This window comes from Hemiscyllium ocellatum, assembly GCF_020745735.1.
Source record: "Hemiscyllium ocellatum isolate sHemOce1 chromosome 27 unlocalized genomic scaffold, sHemOce1.pat.X.cur. SUPER_27_unloc_1, whole genome shotgun sequence".
In the NCBI taxonomy this organism is placed as follows: Eukaryota; Metazoa; Chordata; class Chondrichthyes; order Orectolobiformes; family Hemiscylliidae; genus Hemiscyllium; species Hemiscyllium ocellatum.
Window position 1 is genome coordinate 4,706,422 of NW_026867476.1, and position 21,515 is coordinate 4,727,936.

Sequence of the window (21,515 nt, forward strand, 5' to 3'; positions counted from 1 at the left end):
TAATGATGTTGCTGAATATATAATTTTAGCTATTCTCAATTTTGAAGATCAGCCATTTCTCATCCCTCCCGATGCCCAGGCAGACTCATCATCATTCATTCCCTCCCTGTCTGTCTCCCCCTCTCTGCCTCTCTTTCTGTCTCTTAAAGATGGATCGAGGCACAAGAAAGGATGGGAGTGGTGGGGGCTGGGGAGGAAGACAGAATGGATAGGGCAGAGCGAGAAAATGGACAGGGGGCAGAAGGTGGGGGGGGGCAGAGAGAGACTGGGGGAAAGATTGGGGGTGGGGCCAGAGAGAGAATGGGGTCAGAGGGTTGGGGGGGAGTGAGAGAGAATGGTGTGGGGTGCAGAGTGTGAGGAGAAAGCAAATGGACGGGGGTAGAGAGTGCGGGGGGAGCGGGAGAGAGAGAGAATGAGTGGGGTCTGATAGAGAGAATGGGTAAAGGAGAGAGAATGTGTCTGGGGGTGAGGGAATGGGCAGGGGAAGAGAGAAAATGGGAGGGTGGAGAGAGAATTTAATTGAATTGAATTTATTGTCACGTGACTGAGGCACAGCGTAAAGTTTTGTCTTGCAAGCAAAACAGGCAGATCAGCGTTAAGTAGCAGAGAAAAGTAAATAATAGGTAAACAGCAGCAAAAACAAAATCACAGGTATAGGCAAATATTAAGACTTTGTGAATCCTTTCAGTATTCTAACAACTGTAGGGTTGTTAGAAACTGTTTTGAAACCAGCTGGTGCACGTGTTCTGGTTCTGTACCTTCCCCCCGATGGTAGACGTTGTAGAAAAACATTGCTAGGGTGGAATGGATCTTTGAGAATGCTGGCAACCTTTCCTCGAAAGCGGGCCTGGTAGATGGATTCTATAGATGGGAGGTTGACCTTTGTGATTGTCCGGGCCAAGTTCACAACTCTCCATAACTGTCTCCAATCTTGAATGGTACAGTTGCCATATTAGGTAGAGATACATCCAGACAGAATGCTCTCGATGGCACACCTATAAAAGTTGGCAAGGGTATTTGCCATCATGCCGAATTTCCTCAACTGCCTGAGGAAGAAGAGACATTGTTGGGCCTTTGTAACCAGTGTGTCCACATGAAGAGTCCAAGAAAGCTTGGTGTGGATGACCTCTCCCAGGAACTTGACACTCTCCACTCGTTCCACCTCTGTCTGTTAATGTGTAGGGGGGGCATGAGTAACTTCCTGCCGAAAGCCAATAATGAGTTCCTTGGTTTTGCTGGCATTGAGAGCTAGGTTGTTCTCAGTGCACCACTTTTCCAGGTCTTCCACTTCCTGTCTGTAGTCTGTTTCGTCACCATTTGAGATTTCACCGACTATGATGGTGTCATCAGCAAACTTGTAGATGACCTTAGTGTGGTATTTGGCGACGCAGTCACTGAGTATGGTAGGAGGCTGAGTATGCACCACGGGGGCTCCAGTGTTGAGTGTTAGTGAGGATCAAATATGTCCCTATTCTTCACCAGTTGTGACCAGTGGGTCAGGAAAGTGAGGATCAAGTTGCAAAGAGTGTGCTTAGTTCAGGATCACTAAGTTTAGTAATCAGTCTCGAGAGGAGACTGTAGTCAATGAGTAGGATTCTTATGGGATGGGGAAGAGAGAATGGGTGGGGAGAGTGAGAGAGAATGGGTGGAGCTGAAGTTGGGGTGCAAGAGAAAATGGATGGAGAGAAGACGATGGGACTTGAAGAATGGACAGGAGAAAGAAGGTAGGGGGCAAGACAGAATAGAATGGGAGCAGAGGGTGGAGAGATGGATTGGACAGAGGGCACAAGGTGGGGAGAGAAATGATAGGGGTGCAGAGGGTGGCATGAGAGAGAATGCACAGGATGTTTGGGATATACAGGGACAATGGACAAGAAGCTGGGGATGGAGAGAGAATGGAAAGGGGGCACTGTGGATGGCAAGGGAATGGACAGTGGGGCACTTTGGGTGGTGGGGTGGAATGGTTAGGGGGCACTGTGCGTGGCGGGGGGGCAGAATGGACAGGGGGCACTGTGGATGGCTGAATGGATGGCGGGGAGCAGTGGATGGCTGGGGGGGGAAGAATGGACAAGAGTGCTGTGGAGGGTGGGGGTGCAGAATGGACAGGGGTGCTGTGCGTGGCGGGGAGGGCATAACGGACAGGGGGGGCTGTGGGTGGCAAAGATCAAAAAGGTTGATGAAAGTTAACACTTATCAGATTGTTTCTAGAACAGAAAAGCTTGCACTGGAGACTCCCAGAAGAGGGCTGTCTCATATGTATTCCTTCAATTAGTTTTGAAATATTGTTTGTGTGTCTTAATTAAGTCATACTGGCACATAGAGAAATGGCTATGGTTGTTGGAGATCAGTCATCTCAGCTCCAGGAGATCTCTGCAGGAGTTCATAGGGTAGTGTCCTCAGCCAAACCATCTTCATCAATGACTTTCCTCCATCATAAGCTCAGAGGTGTAGATATTCGCCAATAATTGCACTTCTCCTCCCAAACTGAAGCAGTTCTGTTTGAAATGCAACAAGATCTTATGAATATCCAATGGACTAGTGGCAAGTAACATGTATGTCACAAAAATGCTAAGCAATAACTCATCTCCAAAAGAGATATTCTGACCACTGCCCTGTGATATTCAACAGTGTTACTGTCACTAAACATCCCACTATCAACATCCTTGGAGTTTACCATTGACCAGAAGCTCAACTAGAGTAACTACATATGCACAATGGCTACAAGAGCAGGTCACAAGTGGGCGGCACGGTGGCACAGTGGTTAGCACTGCTGCCTCACAGCGCCTGAGACCTGGGTTCAATTCCCGACTCAGGCGACTGACTGTGTGGAGGTTGCACGTTCTCCCTGTGTCTGCGTGGGTTTCCTCCGGGTGCTCCGGTTTCCTCCCACAGTCCAAAGATGTGCGCGTCAGGTGAATTGGCCATGCTAAATTGCCCGTAGGTAAATGTAGGGGTATGGGTGGGTTGCGCTTTGGCGGGTCGGTGTGGACTTGTTGGGCCGAAGGGCCTGTTTCCACACTGTAAGTAATCTAATCTAATCTAATCTAATCGAATACTGCGGCGAGTAACTCCCCTCCTGACTCCCCAAAACCTGTCTATCTTCTACAAGGCACAGGTCAGCCCTGACTCCCCAAAACCTGTCTATCTTCTACAAGGCACAGGTCAGCAGTGAAATGGAATTCTGACCCACTAGCTTGGATGGGTGCAACTTCAACAGCTTGATACCATCCAGTACAAAGATGCACCACAGAAATTCACCAAAGATCCTTAGAAAACACCTTCCAAACCAACAACCACTTCCATCTGGAAAGACCAGGACAACAAATACTTGGGAACCCTACCTCTTGCAAGTACCCTTTCAAGCCACTCACCATTTGACTTGGAAACATATTACTGTTCCTTCAGTGTCGCTGGGTCTAAATCCTGGAATTCCCTTCCTAAGGGCATCGTGGGTCACCGTACAGTGTGGGGCCACAGCAGTTGAAGAAGTCAGGCATGGTGTAAAGGGCCTTGTGAGGCAGCCGTGGTTTAGTAAGGAATTGGAATCCCTTGTGAACGGGAAGAAGGTGGCATATGTAAAGATGAGGCGTGAAGGTTCAGTTGGGGCGATAGAGAGTTATAAGGTAGCCAGGAAGGATCTAAAGAGAGAGCTAAGAGAAGCGAGAAGGGGACATGAAAAGTCTTTAGCTGGTAGGATTAGGGAAAACCCAAAGGCTTTCTATAGGTATGTCAGGAATAAAAGGATGACTAGGGTAGGTATCGGTCCAGTCAAGGATAGTAGTGGGAAGTTGTGTGTGGAGGCGGAGGAGATTGGAGAGACACTAAATCAATACTTTTCATCAGTATTCACTCAGGAACAGGACACTGTTGCTGATGTGAATATGGAGTCACAAATGATTAGAATGGATGGCCTGGAAATATGCAGGGAAGAGGTTCTGGGAATATTGGAAAGGATGAAAATAGATAAGTCTCCTGGGCCTGATGGCATTTACCCTAGGATCCTATGGGAAGCTAAGGAGGAGATAGCAGAGCCATTGGCCTGGATTTTTATGTCGTCATTGTCAACGGGAATAGTACCAGAGGACTGTAGGATAGCGAATGTGGTCCCCTTGTTCAAGAAAGGGAGTAGGGATAGCCCTAGTAACTATAGGCCAGTGAGTCTGACTTCAGTGGTGGGCAAAGTCTTAGAGAGAATGGTAAGGGATAAGATTTATGAACATCTGGATAGGAATAACGTGATCAAGGATAGCCAGCATGGTTTTGTGAAGGGCAGGTCATGCCTCACAAACCTTATTGAGTTCTTTGAGAAGGTGACTAAGGAAGTGGACAAGGGTAAAGCAGTAGATGTGTATATGGATTTTAGTAAGGCGTTCGATAAGGTTCCCCATGGTAGGCTAATGCTAAAACTACGGAGGTATGGCATTGAGGATACATTAGAGGTTTGGATTAGGAATTGGCTGGCTGGAAGGAGACAGAGGGTAGTAGTTGATGGACTATGTTCATCTTGGAGTGCAGTTACTAGCGGTGTACCACAAGGATCTGTTTTGGGACCATTGCTTTTTGTTATCTTTATAAATGATCTAGAGGAAGGGCTTGAAAGCTGGGTAAGCAAGTTTGCGGATGACACAAAAGTCGGTGGAGTTGTGGATAGTGAGGAAGGAAGTGGTAGGTTACAGCGGGATATACATAAGTTGCAGAGCTGGCCAGAAATGTGGCAAATGGAATTCAATGTAGCTAAGTGTGAAGTCATTCACTTTGGTAGGAGTAACAAGAAGATGGATTACTGGGCTAATGGTAGGCTACTTGGTAGTGTGGATGAGCAGAGGGATCTTGGTGTCCATGTACACAGATCTCTGAAAGTTGCCACCCAGGTAAATAGTGCTGTGAGGAAGGCATATGGTGTACTGGGCTTTATTGGTAGAGGAATTGAGTTCCGGAGTCCTGAGGTCATGTTGCAACTGTATAAGACTCTGGTGCGCCATACTATAGGAAGGATGTGGAGGCATTGGAACGAGTGCAGAGGAGGTTTACCAGGATGTTGCCTGGAATGGTAGGAAAATCTTATGAGGAAAGGCTGAGGCAGTTGGGACTGTTCTCATTGGAGAAGAGAAGGTTTAGGGGAGATTTGATAGAGGTGTATAAGATGATTAGGGGTTTAGATAGGGTCGACACTGAGAACCTTTTACCGCTAATGGAGTCAGGTGTTACTAGGGGACACAGCTTTAAATTAAGGGGTGGTAGGTATAGGACAGATGTTAGGGGTAGATTCTTTACACAGCGGGTTGTGAGTTCATGGAATGCCCTGCCAGTAGCAGTGGTGAACTCTCCTTCTTTATGGTCATTTAAGCGGGCATTGGATAGGCATTTGGAAGTTATTGGGCTAGTGTAGGTTAGGTAGGATTCGGTCGGCGCAACATCGAGGGCCGAAGGGCCTGTACTGCGCTGTATCTTTCTATGTTCTATGTTCTAAGGCAGGTCACCACCATCTTCGCCAGGGGAACTAAATGCTGGCCAGCCAATGATACCCTTGTACTATGAGTAACATTTAATAAATTATCAAAACAGAGGGTTGGAATCCGCATACTTAAAAAAAAAATCAACGTTTGGGTGAGACAGATGTAGCGCTTTGATTCCGTCCTTATTTGAGGACAGAGCGATGTACTAACACTGAGTTGGAAATAGAGCTTAGAGTTAAACGCCTGTACTGTTACATTCAGTACAATTGCAACATTTAAGAACCATTTGGATGGATACATGAATAGGAAGGGTTTGGAGGGATATGGGCCAAGTGCTGGCAGGTGGGACTAGATTCGGTTGGGATATCTGGTCGGCATGGACGGGTTGGACCAAAGGGTCTGTTTCCATGCTGTACATCTCTATGACTCTAGGACACATTTACTTGTCTGGCACAAAGGATTGCCTCTTGATCCATGTTGTGGATGGAAATAAATTTTGCAGTGGGTGACTCACTCGTCCAACTTAGATAAGTAATCGTGCCACAGAAACATTGACTGTTTATTCTTCAGCTCAAGGGGAGAGACAAGTTGACCTAATGGTCACAAGTCACTCCGATGAGGTACAGAGAGTTGTGTGATTATATAGGTTACAATTGTTTAACAATTAACAAACTGTTAATTGCAGGATAATGAGTAAACTCAGGCACTTTGCCCAGTGACTAGCTTCAGTCACATAATATCTGGACAGAGGTGGTTAGTAGCTGATAAGTATACAATAGGTCCTTGCAAAGAGAAGGATATTCCCATGCAAGGAAAGAATTTGCTTATCATGTATTAGTACTGCTGCAAGGCCAACTATCTCCACTGAGCCTGGGAAACACAATCATAACCTGGGAAACACAAGCTTTAGCAAGCAGGCACTAAGATGAAATTCAAAATGTTTTCCAGGCTTTTAATATGTGACAAAATGGCTGGCCAGAATCTAAGAATGCTCCCACAATTCCTTCCTTATTTCTTTTCAACAAATCAGGAGGGCAGTTCAGAGAAACCGGCAAAAGGAAGGACGTAGCCAAACCCAGGGGGTTTGTCAGGTGGTGGTGGTGAGTCACCCAGGAAACTGTCACAGTCAGGGTCACCAGGATCGAGAGAGTGAAAGTCAGTGAAACTATCCATTGGTGGGGGAATGTCAGAAAAGGGAAGCAGCACAAGTTGGGAAGATGCTGGGATATTCGGCATCAGAAGGCAGCCGAAATGGGCACAGCACTGTTTCAGGAAAATATTGTTATGTGCTTGCAGAACAAAACAAGAAATGAGAAGCACAAGGCCCTGGAGGAGGGCAGAAGCCCAAGAGCCAAGCAACCACCCATCCATGTCCAAAGGTCCCAACGGGGAGTAATGTCATGGAGGGAGGAGGCTGCCTTGTGAATGTGGGCAGCAATGATAGTAATGTTCTCACTGGAGTCAGGGACGTAGGTACAGCAGTCAGAGCTGATAAGGGCACAAGTGCCTCCTTTCTCGGCTAACAGGTAGTTGAGGGTCATGTGGTTTTAGAGAGTAATGGTGCAGACAGCGACCTTCCCTGCATCGAGCAGGTCAAAGGCTGAAGATGTGGCATTGGCAATCTCTTCCAGAGTGGTAGCAATTCACTAACCCTCAACCTCAAGGTGGAGGGTAGCATAGGGAGGGGAGAAGGCAGATAAAAGGCACTGAAAAGTTGTGAGGGTCCTCTTGATGCTGGGTTTGGAAGGCTTGAAAGGCGTAGTGTGGGAATGGTAAAGGAAAGGGACAACATAACCCAAATACCAGCTGCCAGTCCAAGAAGTAAGCAGCCAGGGATAGGCCGTATGGCCACAAATGGAATCCGTGCCGTTGAAGGGCAACAAATGAATGCTTTGGGTTCCAGTCCAAAAGGTGGGAAACGAGGAATTGATGGCGGTCTTGTTGGGAACCCTGAGGTTAAATATGCTCCTGTCCACAGTGAACCAGTAAACAGTTGAAGTAAGGAGTAGGGAGTACAGCACAGAACGGGGTTGGGGTGGTGGGGGAGGGGGGGTACTTGAGGGATTGTATTGAGGCTGGATCCAGCCTTTAAATGTATCTCACTTATATCCCGCTGATTGCCAGCGGAGGCAGTTGTTACTCCTGTCAGAGTTGGCGATACCCACCAACTGAAGGAGGCGAGGGAGATGTGAAAATTTGTGACAGCAGCAGAACGACACTGATGGAGCCACCATTCAGCGGTGTCAGATTCATTAAAAGGTATGGATCTCAGGGGGATCCCTCTCTTGGAGTGGATGGGAATATGGGCACAAACCCAATAGCTGGAGCAGTTGTCCTTTTCTGCAAAAAGGTATGTCATGTTAAAAAAACTGTAATTCCCGTTTACTACAGGTTAACAGGCAAAAGATTGTGTCCCAATCAAACGTAGTTAGTGAAAGAAAGATAAGGAAGAGTACAGTGAAAGGCAGATTGATCAGGCTGAGCCATTCCCGGATGAAGGCTGAAGATGTCTCTCTGACGGGGCCTTCTGGTGTCCCTCCAGGAGGTGGCGCTCGTTTGCATTGCGTCCTGTGCGTCCATTCGGCCCTCCCCTGCTGGACGAGTGACCGGCCGGACTAGGAACAGGCCTTTCCACCTCGACTCCAATACGCCGCGGTCCTAATTCTTGGGCTCGGCGTACCTGTGAATGTAAACTTTGAAGAGATTTGGTTAACTGATGCAAATATTTCCCACTTGTCCAACACTATAGTGGCAGCTGTTTCAGGCATTGGGATGGTTTTGATTCATCTACTAAATACATCGACTTTAATTAAGACAATATTCATGCCAATGTACGCGAGGTGATTCAATAAAAGCAAGTTATAGACCAGTAAAAAAAGGCCAACCACGCAAGGAGGTGGTGAACAAACAAACACAGGGCACCTCTCTTAGAGCATGCAGCTTTGCTTGTTTACAAATTAAACACGCTTCAGCTCTTTTCCTCATCTGGGTGCCACCAAGTTTGTAACAGAGTAGTAACCATTCCCTCCTTGCCCAAGTGTGTGCAATAATGCGCATAATCAACTAAAATAGGCAGCAGCAATGGAGGAACACAAACCAGTCCAGCAGAGGTCACACATTTTGGTTTGAGTATCGAAGAGTGCCCCATTTGAGGCCATAATTTGTGCTCTTCAGCAGGGGGCCTCCGCTGTGGTTTGATGACCTTACCCAGGTCTCCATATTGTCTCTATCCGGGTTTTGCTGGGGACCCAATGGGCGGAAGGCTGCCTGCTCGACAGCAGCATCCATCTGCTCATTCCTTTGGATGACTGTATCCATTGCCTCAGCGTGGGCTGAACATCTTGATAATTGCCAGATTGCTTGGACAAAACAGCATGCCCCATGGAGGCTAAAACTCCTCTATGTTCCCACACGGCTCTGTAGTCATGGGTCACACCAAAAGCACAGCGAGAGTCAGTGTATATTAGCAGATTTCCCATTTGCTAGGATGCCAGCATGTCGACCCCTATGTTAGCTCCAAGGTAACATTAAGGACACATCACTCCCCAGTGTTCATATTTCCACAGTTAAAGCAAGGGCCAGCCATTTGTCCCGGAGTGTAATATTGGGGCCGATCTGTCCCCATTTCCAGTGTCCCCTCGGGGAAGGGTTCCACTTCCAGTGTCCCCTCGGGGAAGAGTTGCTAGCAGTGGTCGCTGAGTGGGCATCTGAGGTATATTCCACCAGTGGGTATCCTTGTCCCAATGAACCCTGTCACCATGGTACATGGCGTTTGGGATCGTGAGGGCTGGACATATTTGGTGTTTAGTGGTTCAGATTAGATTACTTCGGCCCAACAAGTCCACTACGGGCAATTTAGCATGGCCAATTCACCTGACCTGCACATCTTTGGACTGTGGGAGGAAACCGGAGCACCCGGAGGAAACCCACGCAGACACGGGGAGAACGTGCAAACTCCACACAGTCAGTCACCTGAGTCGGGAAATGAACCCGGGTCTCTGGCGCTGTGAGGCAGCAGTGCTAACCACTGTGCCACCGTGCCGCCCACAGTCTGGTTCTGGTCCAGAAAACCATTATTCACCTCATTATAGCGAATGGGAATTCTTGAACTAGTTCGTATTGTGTGTCTGGATCATTTCGGCGACATCAGAAGGAACACACGACAAAAGCATCGGTTAAACAAAGGAGAATTAGCTTTTCGATTACTTTTCATTTATATACCACTTCCATCAGACAGTTGGCCACTTATTTCAATCTCATAACACAAGCCATTCTTTTTCAGGCCACTCCCAGCATTTTGCTGCCCTCTCACCTGTATTGTCCCGTGGTTGGGCCGGTTTCTCCTTGTGGTCAGGGTCATTAACATTACTCTGATCCCCAGGATGCTCCCCTGGGTTAGGATGGCTCAGGCCTCTCACCCCAATGCTGTCAGCTCTAAAGCTGATTCCCGATACTGGACCCTTCATCTTCAGAGTAAGGACAGGTTTGTAATCGGGGGGTGTGCTGGGGACTATCAGGAGATGTTAGGGGCTCAGTGGGTACCCTGGAATAAAATCTCCATCCCTCATCCCCATCAGTATCATCCCGTTCCTCAAACAGGTTCGGTATGCCAGATATAGGTTCAGGATTCTGAATAGAATGTAAGTTACTTTTATTTTACAGAGTCATTGCTTGAATCTTTTGTTTTAATATATTCCTCAGCCTTAGTGGCCTTATACTATTTCTCCTGTTCACTTTGTTTTCCACCTACCCATTCACAGTCAGCTGGGAACATCTCCCAGCTTTTGGGAGTTCCGTCTGCTGTACATAGCTCTCTCCCGCTATCACATGTAGAATCCCTCCAAGTGGCCAGGAAGGTATCTGTCATTTACTATCGGCTTTACCCTTCCATTCTTTAATAATGAATTAACGCAGTCATGCTTCAAAGTAACTGTGAGGCAATGACGTAGGTCACTGACAATGTGTAAAGGGATCCTACCAATTCATTCTGATTTTGTGATTCAGGGCTAATATAATTGGTTATTAAAAAAATAATAATTAACATAATCATTATCTCTAATTCAGAGGTAGAACTGAACAAGTGACTAAGACATTTTAAAAGTCATCAATTCAAACCGGAAATTCATTTATCGAAAATTCAATTTTAAATGTAAAATGTACAGTTTCCAACTCTGAAATCAACTCTAATAACCTGGTTTCAGTCCCTGACTTTAAATCCCAGATTAAGTTCAGTAGGTGGTTCTGACCAGTCATTGCTCATTCACAATGCTACACGCCGTGAAATGACTGCAGCTGCACTAAAAGTTATTGTTTCCTCACATGGTAACAAAAAAACTTCTAATCCATCAATGATGGCCGAATCCAAAGACACAGATATTAAGAATAGGATATTAATTTTTGTAACGTGATTTTTCACAACAGAATGTTGAACTAAAACTTCCATTGTTAGTAAGTGAGGGAGTCTGCGCCCCTCTCTCTCTCTGCCTGCGCCCCCCCCCCCATGCCTGCGCCCTCTCTCTCTCTGCCTGCGCCCCCTCTCTCTCTGCCTGCGCCCCCCCTCTCTCTGCCTGCGCCCCCCTCTCTCTGCCTCTGCCTGCGCCCCTGTCTCTCTCCCTGCGCCCCCTCTCTCTGCCTGCGCCCCCTCTCTCTGCCTGCGCCCCTGTCTCTCTCTCTCCCTGCGCCCCCTCTCTATGCCTGCGCCCTCTCTCTCTCTCTCTGCCTGCGCCCCCCCTCTCTTTGTCTGCGCCCCTTTCTCTCTCCCCGCGCCCCCTCTCTCTGCCTGCGCCCCCCCCTCTCTCTGCCTCTGCCTGCGTCCCCTCTCTCTCTGCCTGCAGCCCCCTCTCTCTCTGTCTGCGCCCCTGTCTCTCTCCCTGCGCCCCCTCTCTCTGCCTGCGCCCCTGTCTCTCTCCCTGCGCCCCCTCTCTCTGCCTGCGCCCCTGTCTCTCTCCCTGCGCCCCTGTCTCTCTCTCTCCCTGCGCCCCCTCTCTATGCCTGCGCCCTCTCTCTCTCTCTCTCTGCCTGCGGCCCCCTCTCTCTCTGCCTGCGCCCCCCCCTCTTTGTCTGCGCCCCGTTCTCTCTCCCCGCACCCCTCTCTCTCTCTCTCTGCCTGTCCTCTCTCTCTCTCTCTGTGCCTGCCCCTCTCTCTCTGTCTCTCTGCCTGCCTGCCCCCCTTTCTCTCTGCCCCCCTCTCTCTCTGCCCCCCTCTTTCTCTCTGCCTGTCTGCCCCCCCTCTCTCTCTCTTTCTCTGCCTGCCCCCTCTCTCTCTGCCTGCCCTCTCTCTCTCTCTGCCTGCCTGCCCCCTTTCTCTCTGACCCCCTCTCTCTCTGCCCCCTCTTTCTCTCTGCCTGCCTGCCCCACTCTCTCTCTCTGCCTGCCCCCACTCTCTCTCTCTCTCTGCCTGCCCTCTCTCTGTGCCTGCCCCTCTCTCTCTGTCTCTCTGCCTGCCTGCCCCCTTTCTCTCTAACCCCCTCTCTCTCTGCCCCCTCTTTCTCTCTACCTGCCTACCCCCCTCTCTCTCTCTGTGCCTGCCCCTCTCTCTCTGTCTCTCTGCCTGCCTGCCCCCCTTTCTCTCTGACCCCCCCTCTCTCTGCCCCCCTCTCTCTCTCTCTGCCTCCCTGCCCCTCCCTCTCTCTCTGCCTGCTCCCTCCTTCTCTGCCTGTCCCTCTCTCTCTCTGCGGCCCCCCCCCTTTCTCTATGCCTGCGCCTCCTTTCTCTCTCTGCCTGCGCCCCTCCACTCTGCCTGTGCTCTCTCTCTCTCTCTGCCAGCGCCCTCTCTCTCTCTGCCTGCCCTGTTATAATCCTGGGGCAAGCAATTTTTTTGTTGCTAATTTTGTAAAGCGTAAGATGCTCTCAGCATAATTAGGTCCGAACGCAAGGACCCGGTCGAGTATTCACACTGGTATCTCCTGGCTGAGTAGCGGGAATTGTATCAGCATTTCTCATAGCATTGTTGTCTATGGCCAGCTTTCCTTTTTTATTTTGGACGCGACAAAAGCAGCAGCCGCCCTGTATATTTCATCTCTCAAACAGAGAGAGAAAGGGGGGCGCTGGCAGTGACCTGGCAGGACCAGGGTGTCTCCTGCCTGACTCGCCAACTACTGGGGATGGAAATAAAGTCCCACGCAAGGAAAGAATTTGTTTATCAGGGAGCAGTACAGCTGCAAGGCCAACCGTCTCCACAATCTTAGCCTGGGAAATATAAGCTTTAGCAAACAGGCACTAAGGTGAGATTCAAAATGGTTTCCAGGCTTTTAATACATGACAAAATGGCTGACCCAAATTTAACAATTCTCCCACATCATCGCAGGGAATAAACAAGAAAAGTGAAACAAAGTTAGAAATAAATAGGTACTCGTGCTTAATGTTTGTGCATTAGGAAGTAAACCAGAAAAAGGGGTCTGCCAGGATTCTTATCGTGCTCTACTTGAGGAATTCTCTCTCCTTTACGTCTAACTATTAGTACCCAGCTATGATTTACAACAGTATTTATGTCAACAGAAATAAAGCATCTGTTATCAAATAGACATAGAGATATACAGCACAGAAATATACTTTTTTCTCTCTCTCATGCAAGCGCAGCCACACACACGTACATGGGGGTGAATTTGTATTTGCAGATACATTATATTTTGCTAAAAAAATGCACAATCTGCATGTAGTCAATGCAGGCAGTCAATCCATGTAATATTTTGTAAATTCCACTTTGGAAATAGGACCAGTCTGAGCTGAGATGTCTGCTTTTGTTATAAAACCCTTGTTATCTGAGTTCTGGGATTTACATATTAATGCTATCAGCAATCCATTGTAAATTATCAAAGAGTTAACACTGCAGGTTTGTTCAATAGGTCATTTCAGCGGCAGTGCCTTATGATCTTGTACTCCACAACCTCCTGATGAACTAGTGTTTCCAAATATACCTGTTATTGTGTGATTGTTTTTAACTTTGTGGATTGGATTCGGGTGGATTGGCCCATAGTGCCCAGGCATGTGCAGGTTAGGGTAGATTTGCCGTGCCAGCGATGTTGAGGTTCGGATCGGTTGGCCATGCTAACGTGCCCAGGGTTGTGGCTGTGGCGGTTACAGTGGATCAGTCAGGGGGTAAATGTAGAGCAATGAGGGTAGGGGAACGGGTGTGGGTGGATTACTCTTTTGCAGGGTCTGTGTGGATTCACTCGGCCGAGTGGCCTGCTTCCACACTATGGGGATTCTGTGAAGGGAAGGAGGTTTTGCAAACACTGCAGGAGCCCACTGTCGGTCTCCTCAGCCTCAGCCCCACCCCCTCATCTCGCCCGATCTCCAGGACCCTCTCCCGCCCGCTCCCGGTGACTATTGATGACGTCACAAGGCGGAAGTGGCCCTGTCAGTTTCAGAGGGAAACTCTCTGGGCAACTCTTCATCCTGGGAGGGAGGGGAGGGGAGGGGAAGGGAAGGGGTGAAGTCTGTTCACTTGTAGCAAATGGAGTGAATCCAGGGAGGGAGCAGATTCTGCAAACTCAGGTATGTGTCTCAAATACCCGGGTGAGAAGGGACGGAAGGATAATGTTTTCCCTCGCGGGCCAGAGACTGAGGGGTGATATTGTAGACTTTTTTTTTAAATCATGAGGGACATAGATAGACAAGGTGGGATGGGGGAGTCCAGGACTAGAAGGTAATAAGTTTAGGGTGATGGCGGTGGGGTGGGATTTAAAAGAGGCCTTAGGGGCAACTTTTTCACACACGGAGTGATACATGTATGGAATGAGCTGCCAGGGGAAGTGGTGGAAGCTGGAATAATTACAGCATTTAAAAGCCATCTGGATGATTGTATGAACAGGAATATTCAGAGGGATGTGGATCAAGTGCTGGCAAATGGGGCTTGATTAATTTAGGATATTTGGTCGGCACAGAAGAATTTGACCAAAAGGGCTGTTTCTGTGCTGTATATCTCTATGACTCTGGCTTTCCACTAACGTTTGCACGTCTGTATGTTCAATTTCTCTCTGGTGTCAGTGTTAATGCCTTGATGTCTCAGCTTACTCTCCCCATCCTGGGGAATGTTAACCATTTTGTGTCTGGTTGTTCCTCAAGAAGCTGCACTGCAGGTTCACACTGAATTGACACAGTTTATTTTGCTTCCCAAAATCAGACCTCCCTCTCAGCAGTATCACAATGTTGTGAAAGATATTCACTTTCAGGTGGAGTTATCCAAAATTCAGAGAGATGTCAGTCTTGATGTTTTTGCTTTTCTGCCCCTGTAAGATCCTGAACCAGCACCGTCAAGGGAATTAGTTAGAGCAGGAGTGGGAACAGAGGGGGAGAGAGAGAATGATGCTTTCAATTCTGTGGAATAACCAAAATAAAATAATGTACTGTAGAAAGTAGAATTGCTTGTTCTGAATTTCTACCCTGGAATGACAGTGATGATTTTTGTCATCTCTATTTACAGAGTATTTGAAGATCTGAAGATGTAAGTTTCAAAATCAACAGATGAAGGACTTATGCCTGAAACGTCGACTCCTGCTCCTCGGATACTGCCTGACTTGCTGTGTTTTTCCAGTGCTGTACCTTTCGACACTGACCCTCCAGCTTCTGAAATCCTCACTTTGACATCAATGTCTGACAGTCACTCAATCCATCAGGACTCCAATGATTTTTGAGTACAATTCTGTGAGAAGGAGCAAAGCTTTTTGGTTCCTGTTTTAGTACATTTTCAATAGCAGTGGGACTGGATGAGAGACCTTACTGTTGCAATGCACTGAGTGTTGGGCCTGAAACAGTGATACGGCCTGGAAACTGGAAATCACGGCAGGGAAGGGCTGTGCAGTCTTTTCTATGGCTGATGTTTCGACCATGGAGAAACCCAAGAAATCCCACCCTTTGGAGAAACCTTGGAAGTGTGGTGACTGCGGGAAAGGCTTCCGTGCCCCGTCTGTCCTGGAGAGTCATCGGCGCAGTCACACCGGGGAGAGGCCATTCTCCTGCCCTGAGTGTGGGAAGGCCTTCAGCGAATCCTCCACCCTGGTGGATCACCGGCGTGTCCACACGGGGGAGAGGCCATTCTCCTGCCCTGAGTGTGGGAAGGCCTTTATTCGGGCCTCCCACCTGCTGAAGCACCAGCGGTTCCACACTGGGGAGAGGCCTTTCAGCTGCCCTGAGTGCGGGAAAGGCTTTACCCAGGCCTCCCACCTGGTGGCCCACCGGCGGGTCCACACGGGGGAAAGGCCCTTCCTGTGCCCCGAGTGCGGGAAGGCCTTCAGCAATTCTTCTGACATGGTGAAGCACCGGCGGGTCCACACGGGGGAAAAGCCCTTCAACTGCCCTGAGTGTGGGAAGGCCTTTAGTGATTCCTCCTCCCTGCAGAGGCACCGGCGGGTCCACACGGGGGAGAGGCCCTTCCCGTGCCCTGAGTGCGGGAAGGCTTTCAGCGATTCCTCTCACCTGCTGACCCACCAGCGGGTCCACACGGGGGAGAGGCCCTTCCCATGCCCCGAGTGTGGGAAAGCCTTTAGCGATTCCTCGCACCTGCTGGAGCACCGGCGGATCCACACGGGCGAGAAGCCTTTCAGCTGCCCCGAGTGTGGGAAGGGCTTTACTCGGGTCGACACCCTGCAGACCCACTGGCGGGTTCACACTGGGGAGAGGCCCTTCAGCTGCCCCGAGTGCGGGAAAGCCTTCAGTGATTCCTCCGACCTGCGGAAACACCAGCGGGTCCACACGGGGGAGAGGCCATTCCCCTGCCCCGAGTGCGGGCACAGGTTTGCATGCTCCAGCAACTTGCGGAAGCACCAGCAGGGGCACCAGCGCTCCCAACAATCGGATTCCTCCGGTGACACTGGTGTGGGTCACTCCCAGGACTGAACCTTTGCCTGTTCTGACAGGAGGCTGCAGTGGGAGAGTGGGTGGAATTTTTTTGTTTTCGAAAGGATCGGCCTCTCTTTCCCTCCTCTCCCCAACTTTGCTTCCTGTAGGCCTCTTCATCTCCTCCCTATGTCTTTCTGTATCCAGCTTCCCCTGAAATATACCACTGCTGTTGCCACTGTTTTTCAGTTGTTGCTGTTTTGATTTGGGTGGGACTGAGAGGTTCCAATCAGATGAGAAACTGCATGCTTAAGAGAGAAGGAAGACAACTCAGATGGTTGCTATTGGTGACTGGCCTGGAAGATAGTGAATCCTAATTCCTAGCCTAGGGAGGACTCTGGATGATACAGCACTGTGTCTTGCCTTGTCTGGGGCTGGCAGCTCATAGGATGTTGAGTTGGTCAGTCAAGGGAGGACCAATTCTCAGCAGCCAACCACCGGGTATGTTAATTCTCTTTTTAAACAAATTGCTTCTGGACCAGCAGCTGCAGATTTTGGAGGCTTTGGCAACCAACTGTTTCACTCTCGTTTCTTTCCATCCAGTTAAGGAATTGTTGGCTCTTTCTGGGAATGAGTCCCAGTCTGGAAGAAATAGCTGAATATTGCGGGGCATCCATTCACATTTCCCATCTGATTCACTCATCCTTTTTAGGGAAGGAAGCTGTTGTTGTGGGAAAAGAGTCACTCAATTGTCCCAGCTGCATCCTTTACCCGTCTGGCCTATACATGACTCCAGATCCACAGAAGTCTGGTTGAGTCTACACACTGTTGCTCCCCTACCCCCCCAAAAAACACAAATGTGTGGGGAGAAATGTACTTGGATACAGGGTATAGATTGAAATTGCTGAGTGAGGCAATACTTCCTACAAGTTAAGGCTGTACCAAGGATCCAGTTACAAAGGGATAACTCAGTGCTGACCAAAGGGGATGGGGATTGGGGGGGGGGGGGGGAATTTGACCTTGAGCTGTTTAAATAAGTAAGCTAGTTTTTCTCTATGCCTTTTTGCTGGGGGAGGTTCTGAAGCTGTGACGAAGTTGGGTTGTAATAAAGGTTACCTGAACTTACCGCTGGGCTCAGACTCTCATTGAAAGCTTTGAGCTCCAGGGGTTTTTGTTTTAAAGCTGCTCATTTCTTTCAGCCTCCTGCACTAAGTTTCCAATATCACGGAGCAGTGAATGAGTAGCTAGTATCATTGGAAATTGTAAACTTTTCAGGAGTGCATTGTTTCATCAGCATTGTAAAGTTTACTGGCAGCACCAGGAGGCGTGGGCTGTGTTCACTAGAAATGATGTGGACTGTTGTGGGAAACCCCATCACCCCAGTGTTGCACTAGGGTGGACAAAGTTAAAAATCACACAACACCAGGTTATAGTCCAACAGGTTTATTTGGAAGCACTAGCTTTCAGAGCACTGCTCCTTCATCGGGGAGCTGTGGAGCAGGATCATGAGACACAGATTTTATAGCAAAAGATCATGATATCATGCAACTGATTGATAGGATATATTGAACAAACCTAGATTGCTGTTCAGTCTTTCATCTTTTAGGATGGATTGCAAGTTCCGGTTCATTAATATGTAAATCCCAGGACATCTTTTAATTCACGTTCTCAAGATGACTTAAGGTTTTGTAAAAAGAGGTGATATCCTCAGTTCAGACAATGCATTAAAGGTGTGAGGTTTGAATCTGTCAGTACCCCAATCTTGAATCAGATTGGTTCTATTTTCAAAGTAAGAATTTATTAAATATTACATGGAATCACAGCCTGCAGATTGTGTGCTTCTTGAGCAAAATTGAATGTATTTGCAAATATAATTCTGCAAATTTTAAATTCACACCATATGTGTGCCTGTGCATGAGAGTGCAACTAAGAGAGTGTGTGTTTGAGTGTGTGCATGCTTGGTGAAGTGAGAGTGTGATGGAGTATAAGCCTGTGAGAGGGTGTGAGTGTTGGGGGGGGTGTGTCTAAGGGGGGAGCATATGTATGAGAGATGAATGGATAAAAGGGAGGGGTTGCATTTTGCTAAAACAAGGAAGGGCAGTTAATGATAAGGCCCTGGGTTGTGTTATAGAACAGAGACATTGGGGAGTTCAGGTACATAGTTCATTAAAAGTTGCCTCACCGGTAGACAGGGTGGAAAAGAGGGCATTTAGCACACCTGTCTTCATTGTTCACACCGTTGAATATAACAGTTGGGACATCATGTTGAGGTTGTACAGGATGTTGGTAAGGCTACTTTTAGAGTACTGAGTATGGTCTGGTGGCCCTGTAATAGGAAGAATACTACTGGAGAGGGTTCAGTAAGATTTGGCAGGACGTTCCCAGGACTGGAGGGTTTGAGTTATAACTGAAAATGTGTTGCTGGAAACACATCTCCCAGGTCATCTCCTCTGCAAATTTTCCAGCAACACATTTTCAGCTCTAATCTCCAGCATCTGCAGTCCTCACTTTCTCCTCTGGTTTGAGTTATAAGGAAAGGCTGGGACTTTTTTCACTGGAGTGTAGGATATCTCACCTCATTGAGATTTATCATGAGGAGAGAGGTAAGGTGAATAGTAAAGGGTTCTTTCTTAGCATAGGGGAGCTCAAAACTAGGGGGCGTTTTTTTTTTAAGGTGAGAGGAGAGAGATTTAAAAGGAACCTGAGGGGCAATGTTTTGACAGAGGGTGGATTGTGTGTGGAATGAACTTGCTGAGGCAGTGGTAGATGCAGGGACAGTTACAACATTTAAACAATATTTGGATGGGTGCATGAATAGAAAGGTTTAGAGGGATATGGGCCAAACGCAGGCAAGTGGGACTAGTTTAGTTTGGGAATCCTGATCAGCATGGATGAGTTGGACCGAAGGGTCTGTTGCTGTGTACCTCTATGACACCAAGAGCCAGAAGTGATCTTATTGAAACCAGTAGAATCCTGAAAGGGGCTTGACAGGATAGATGCAGACAAAATGCTCCTTTATGGGTGGAGTCATGGAATTCAGACAATGTGGAAGCAGGCCATTCGGCCCATTGAGTCCACAATGGTCCTCCGAAGAGCATCTCACCTATTTTCACCCCCTTACCCTGTTTTTCCCATGGCTAATCCATCCAAATCAGAACATCCCCGGACACTATGCATAATTTAGTGTGACCAATTCATCCTTATCTGATCATCCCTGGGTACTATGGGACAATTTAGCACAGATGGTCAACCCTAACCTGCACATCTCTGGGCACCAAAGGACAATTTAGCATAGCCAGTTTACCCTCATCTACACATTCCTGGATACAATGGGCAATTTCCCATGGCCAAAGCACCCTAACCCGCACATCCCTGGACACTATGGGTAATTTAGTACAACCAATCCATCTGAATCTGCACAACAGTGAACACCATGGATAACTTAGCATGGCTAATCCCCCCTAACCTGCATATCCCTGGGCACTACAAGTAATTTAGCACAGCCAATCCACCCTAACAGGCATTTCCCTGGGCACTATTGGTAATATATTACGGCCAATCCACCCTAACCGGTATATCCCTGGACACTATAGGTAATTTATCATATGGCCAAAGTTTAAAAATTACACCACTAAGTCCAACAGATTTGGTTGGAAGCACTAGCTTTCGAAGCGCTGCTCCTTCATCAGGTGGTTGTGGTGAATGAGATCATGATCACGGAATTTATAGTCAAAGGAGTCCAGTGTCAAAGAGATGTGACATATTAAACAATTTTAGATTAAATCTTTCATCTTTTAGAATGGGTGTCTGTTTTTTGGTATGTTAATCCCAGAACATGTTTTAAATAACATTCTCAAGAATGTAATTTCAATGCAGAGCTTTTCTAATAGTAGGTGTGAATTCTGTCTGTGTCCCAATGGTGACTGACATTTTAGAATTTTCCTGAGAAGGTAATTTAAAACATGTTCTGGGATTAACATTGCAAAGAACAGAAACAAATTTTAAAAGGTGAAAGATTTAATCTAAAATTGTTTAGTGAATCACATCTCCATGGCACTGGACTCGTTTGGATGTAAATTCTGTGATCATGACCTCATTCTCCACAACCAGCTGATGAAGGAGCGGCGCTCCGAAAGCTAGTGCTTCCAAATACGTCTCCTGGACGATAACCTGGTGTTGTGTGATTTTTAACTTTGTCCATGGTGTGAGAAACAAAGCTCACTCACTTCAATAATTTCAGTCCGAGACAAGATCTGAAGCAGTCGTGCCCTTTATTTCACACTTGCAAGTGGGTGTGATGTCCACAAGGCAGGGACAAAACACACTGAATTCAACAAATACTCGATATTTATATAATTTGCTTCCTACATTTTTTTCTTATTTAATTGTTTCCCCCCCCCCCCCCGTTTACATCCTCCACTTCCCTAAGACCGGTACCCATTACTCCTATTTATCTCTTGTCTTATCTGGCCTTGTCTTTGACAAAAATGTTTATTCCTGTTCTCACAAGGCCATTTGACCTCATCCTGCTGTGGGTTATTGTTAGGCATTTCTTGCCTTACCATTATCTATTCTCTCCATCTGTGCTGCCCCTCACAGCATCTTATCACGAAGCCCTTTTAATTGGGGTTTGTTCCTGTGTTTCTCTAAAAGTGGGAAACATGTTTATACCTACTGTTTATACAGGCATATTTAGTTTAACTGCCTCTCTTCACAGCATCTTATCTAGTGCCTGTATTTCTACCATTGTTTTGCAGTCCCCTTTCTTTCTTGCATACATTTTTAGCTAATACAAAAAAAAAATTATGCATTTCCTCCACATAGTTTCCATTCTTGTTGACTCAGCTCCTGGCTGAAACAATTACACACTGGTGTGAGTTCATTCACCTTGTATCAGAAATTAGAATTGCAGAAGTAACACTACTTTACCTATATCCCACAATTTCCCCTTTTTCTTTAATTACCATTTGTTATCTTCTGCATTTTTCTTTTAAGCATCGCCCCCGAAATTTGCAAACATCATACCGGAGATTTCATCCATCTTGGTCTCACTCATCCCCTCATTATTTAGTCGATAAAGTTCTGCCTGATTCCCTTTTAGGGACATCTGTTTCATTAAGGCTGTCTCAATCAGTCTTTGGGTGAGCCCTCATATACAGGGTATGATACAACAGCCAATGGCCACCAATACCCCGACTACTACTATCAGGGAAGTAAGGATGGAAACTACCAGCCACTTCCACCTTCCAAACCAGGATTCAAGCCATCCCGTGAGAGATGTGT

At 47.5% G+C, this 21,515-nt stretch overlaps 1 protein-coding gene across 1 annotated transcript in view; it reads left to right on the forward strand.

Annotated features, from left to right (window-relative positions):
* The window catches only part of LOC132807082 (zinc finger protein 208-like), a 126,276-nt gene that overhangs the window by 68,418 nt on the left and 36,343 nt on the right, over positions 1-21,515 (forward strand). The window contains exon 3 of the mRNA XM_060821384.1: positions 15,209-16,291. Coding sequence (XP_060677367.1) covers positions 15,209-16,291 — 1,083 coding nt within the window. The remainder of the gene's footprint in view (positions 1-15,208; positions 16,292-21,515) is intronic.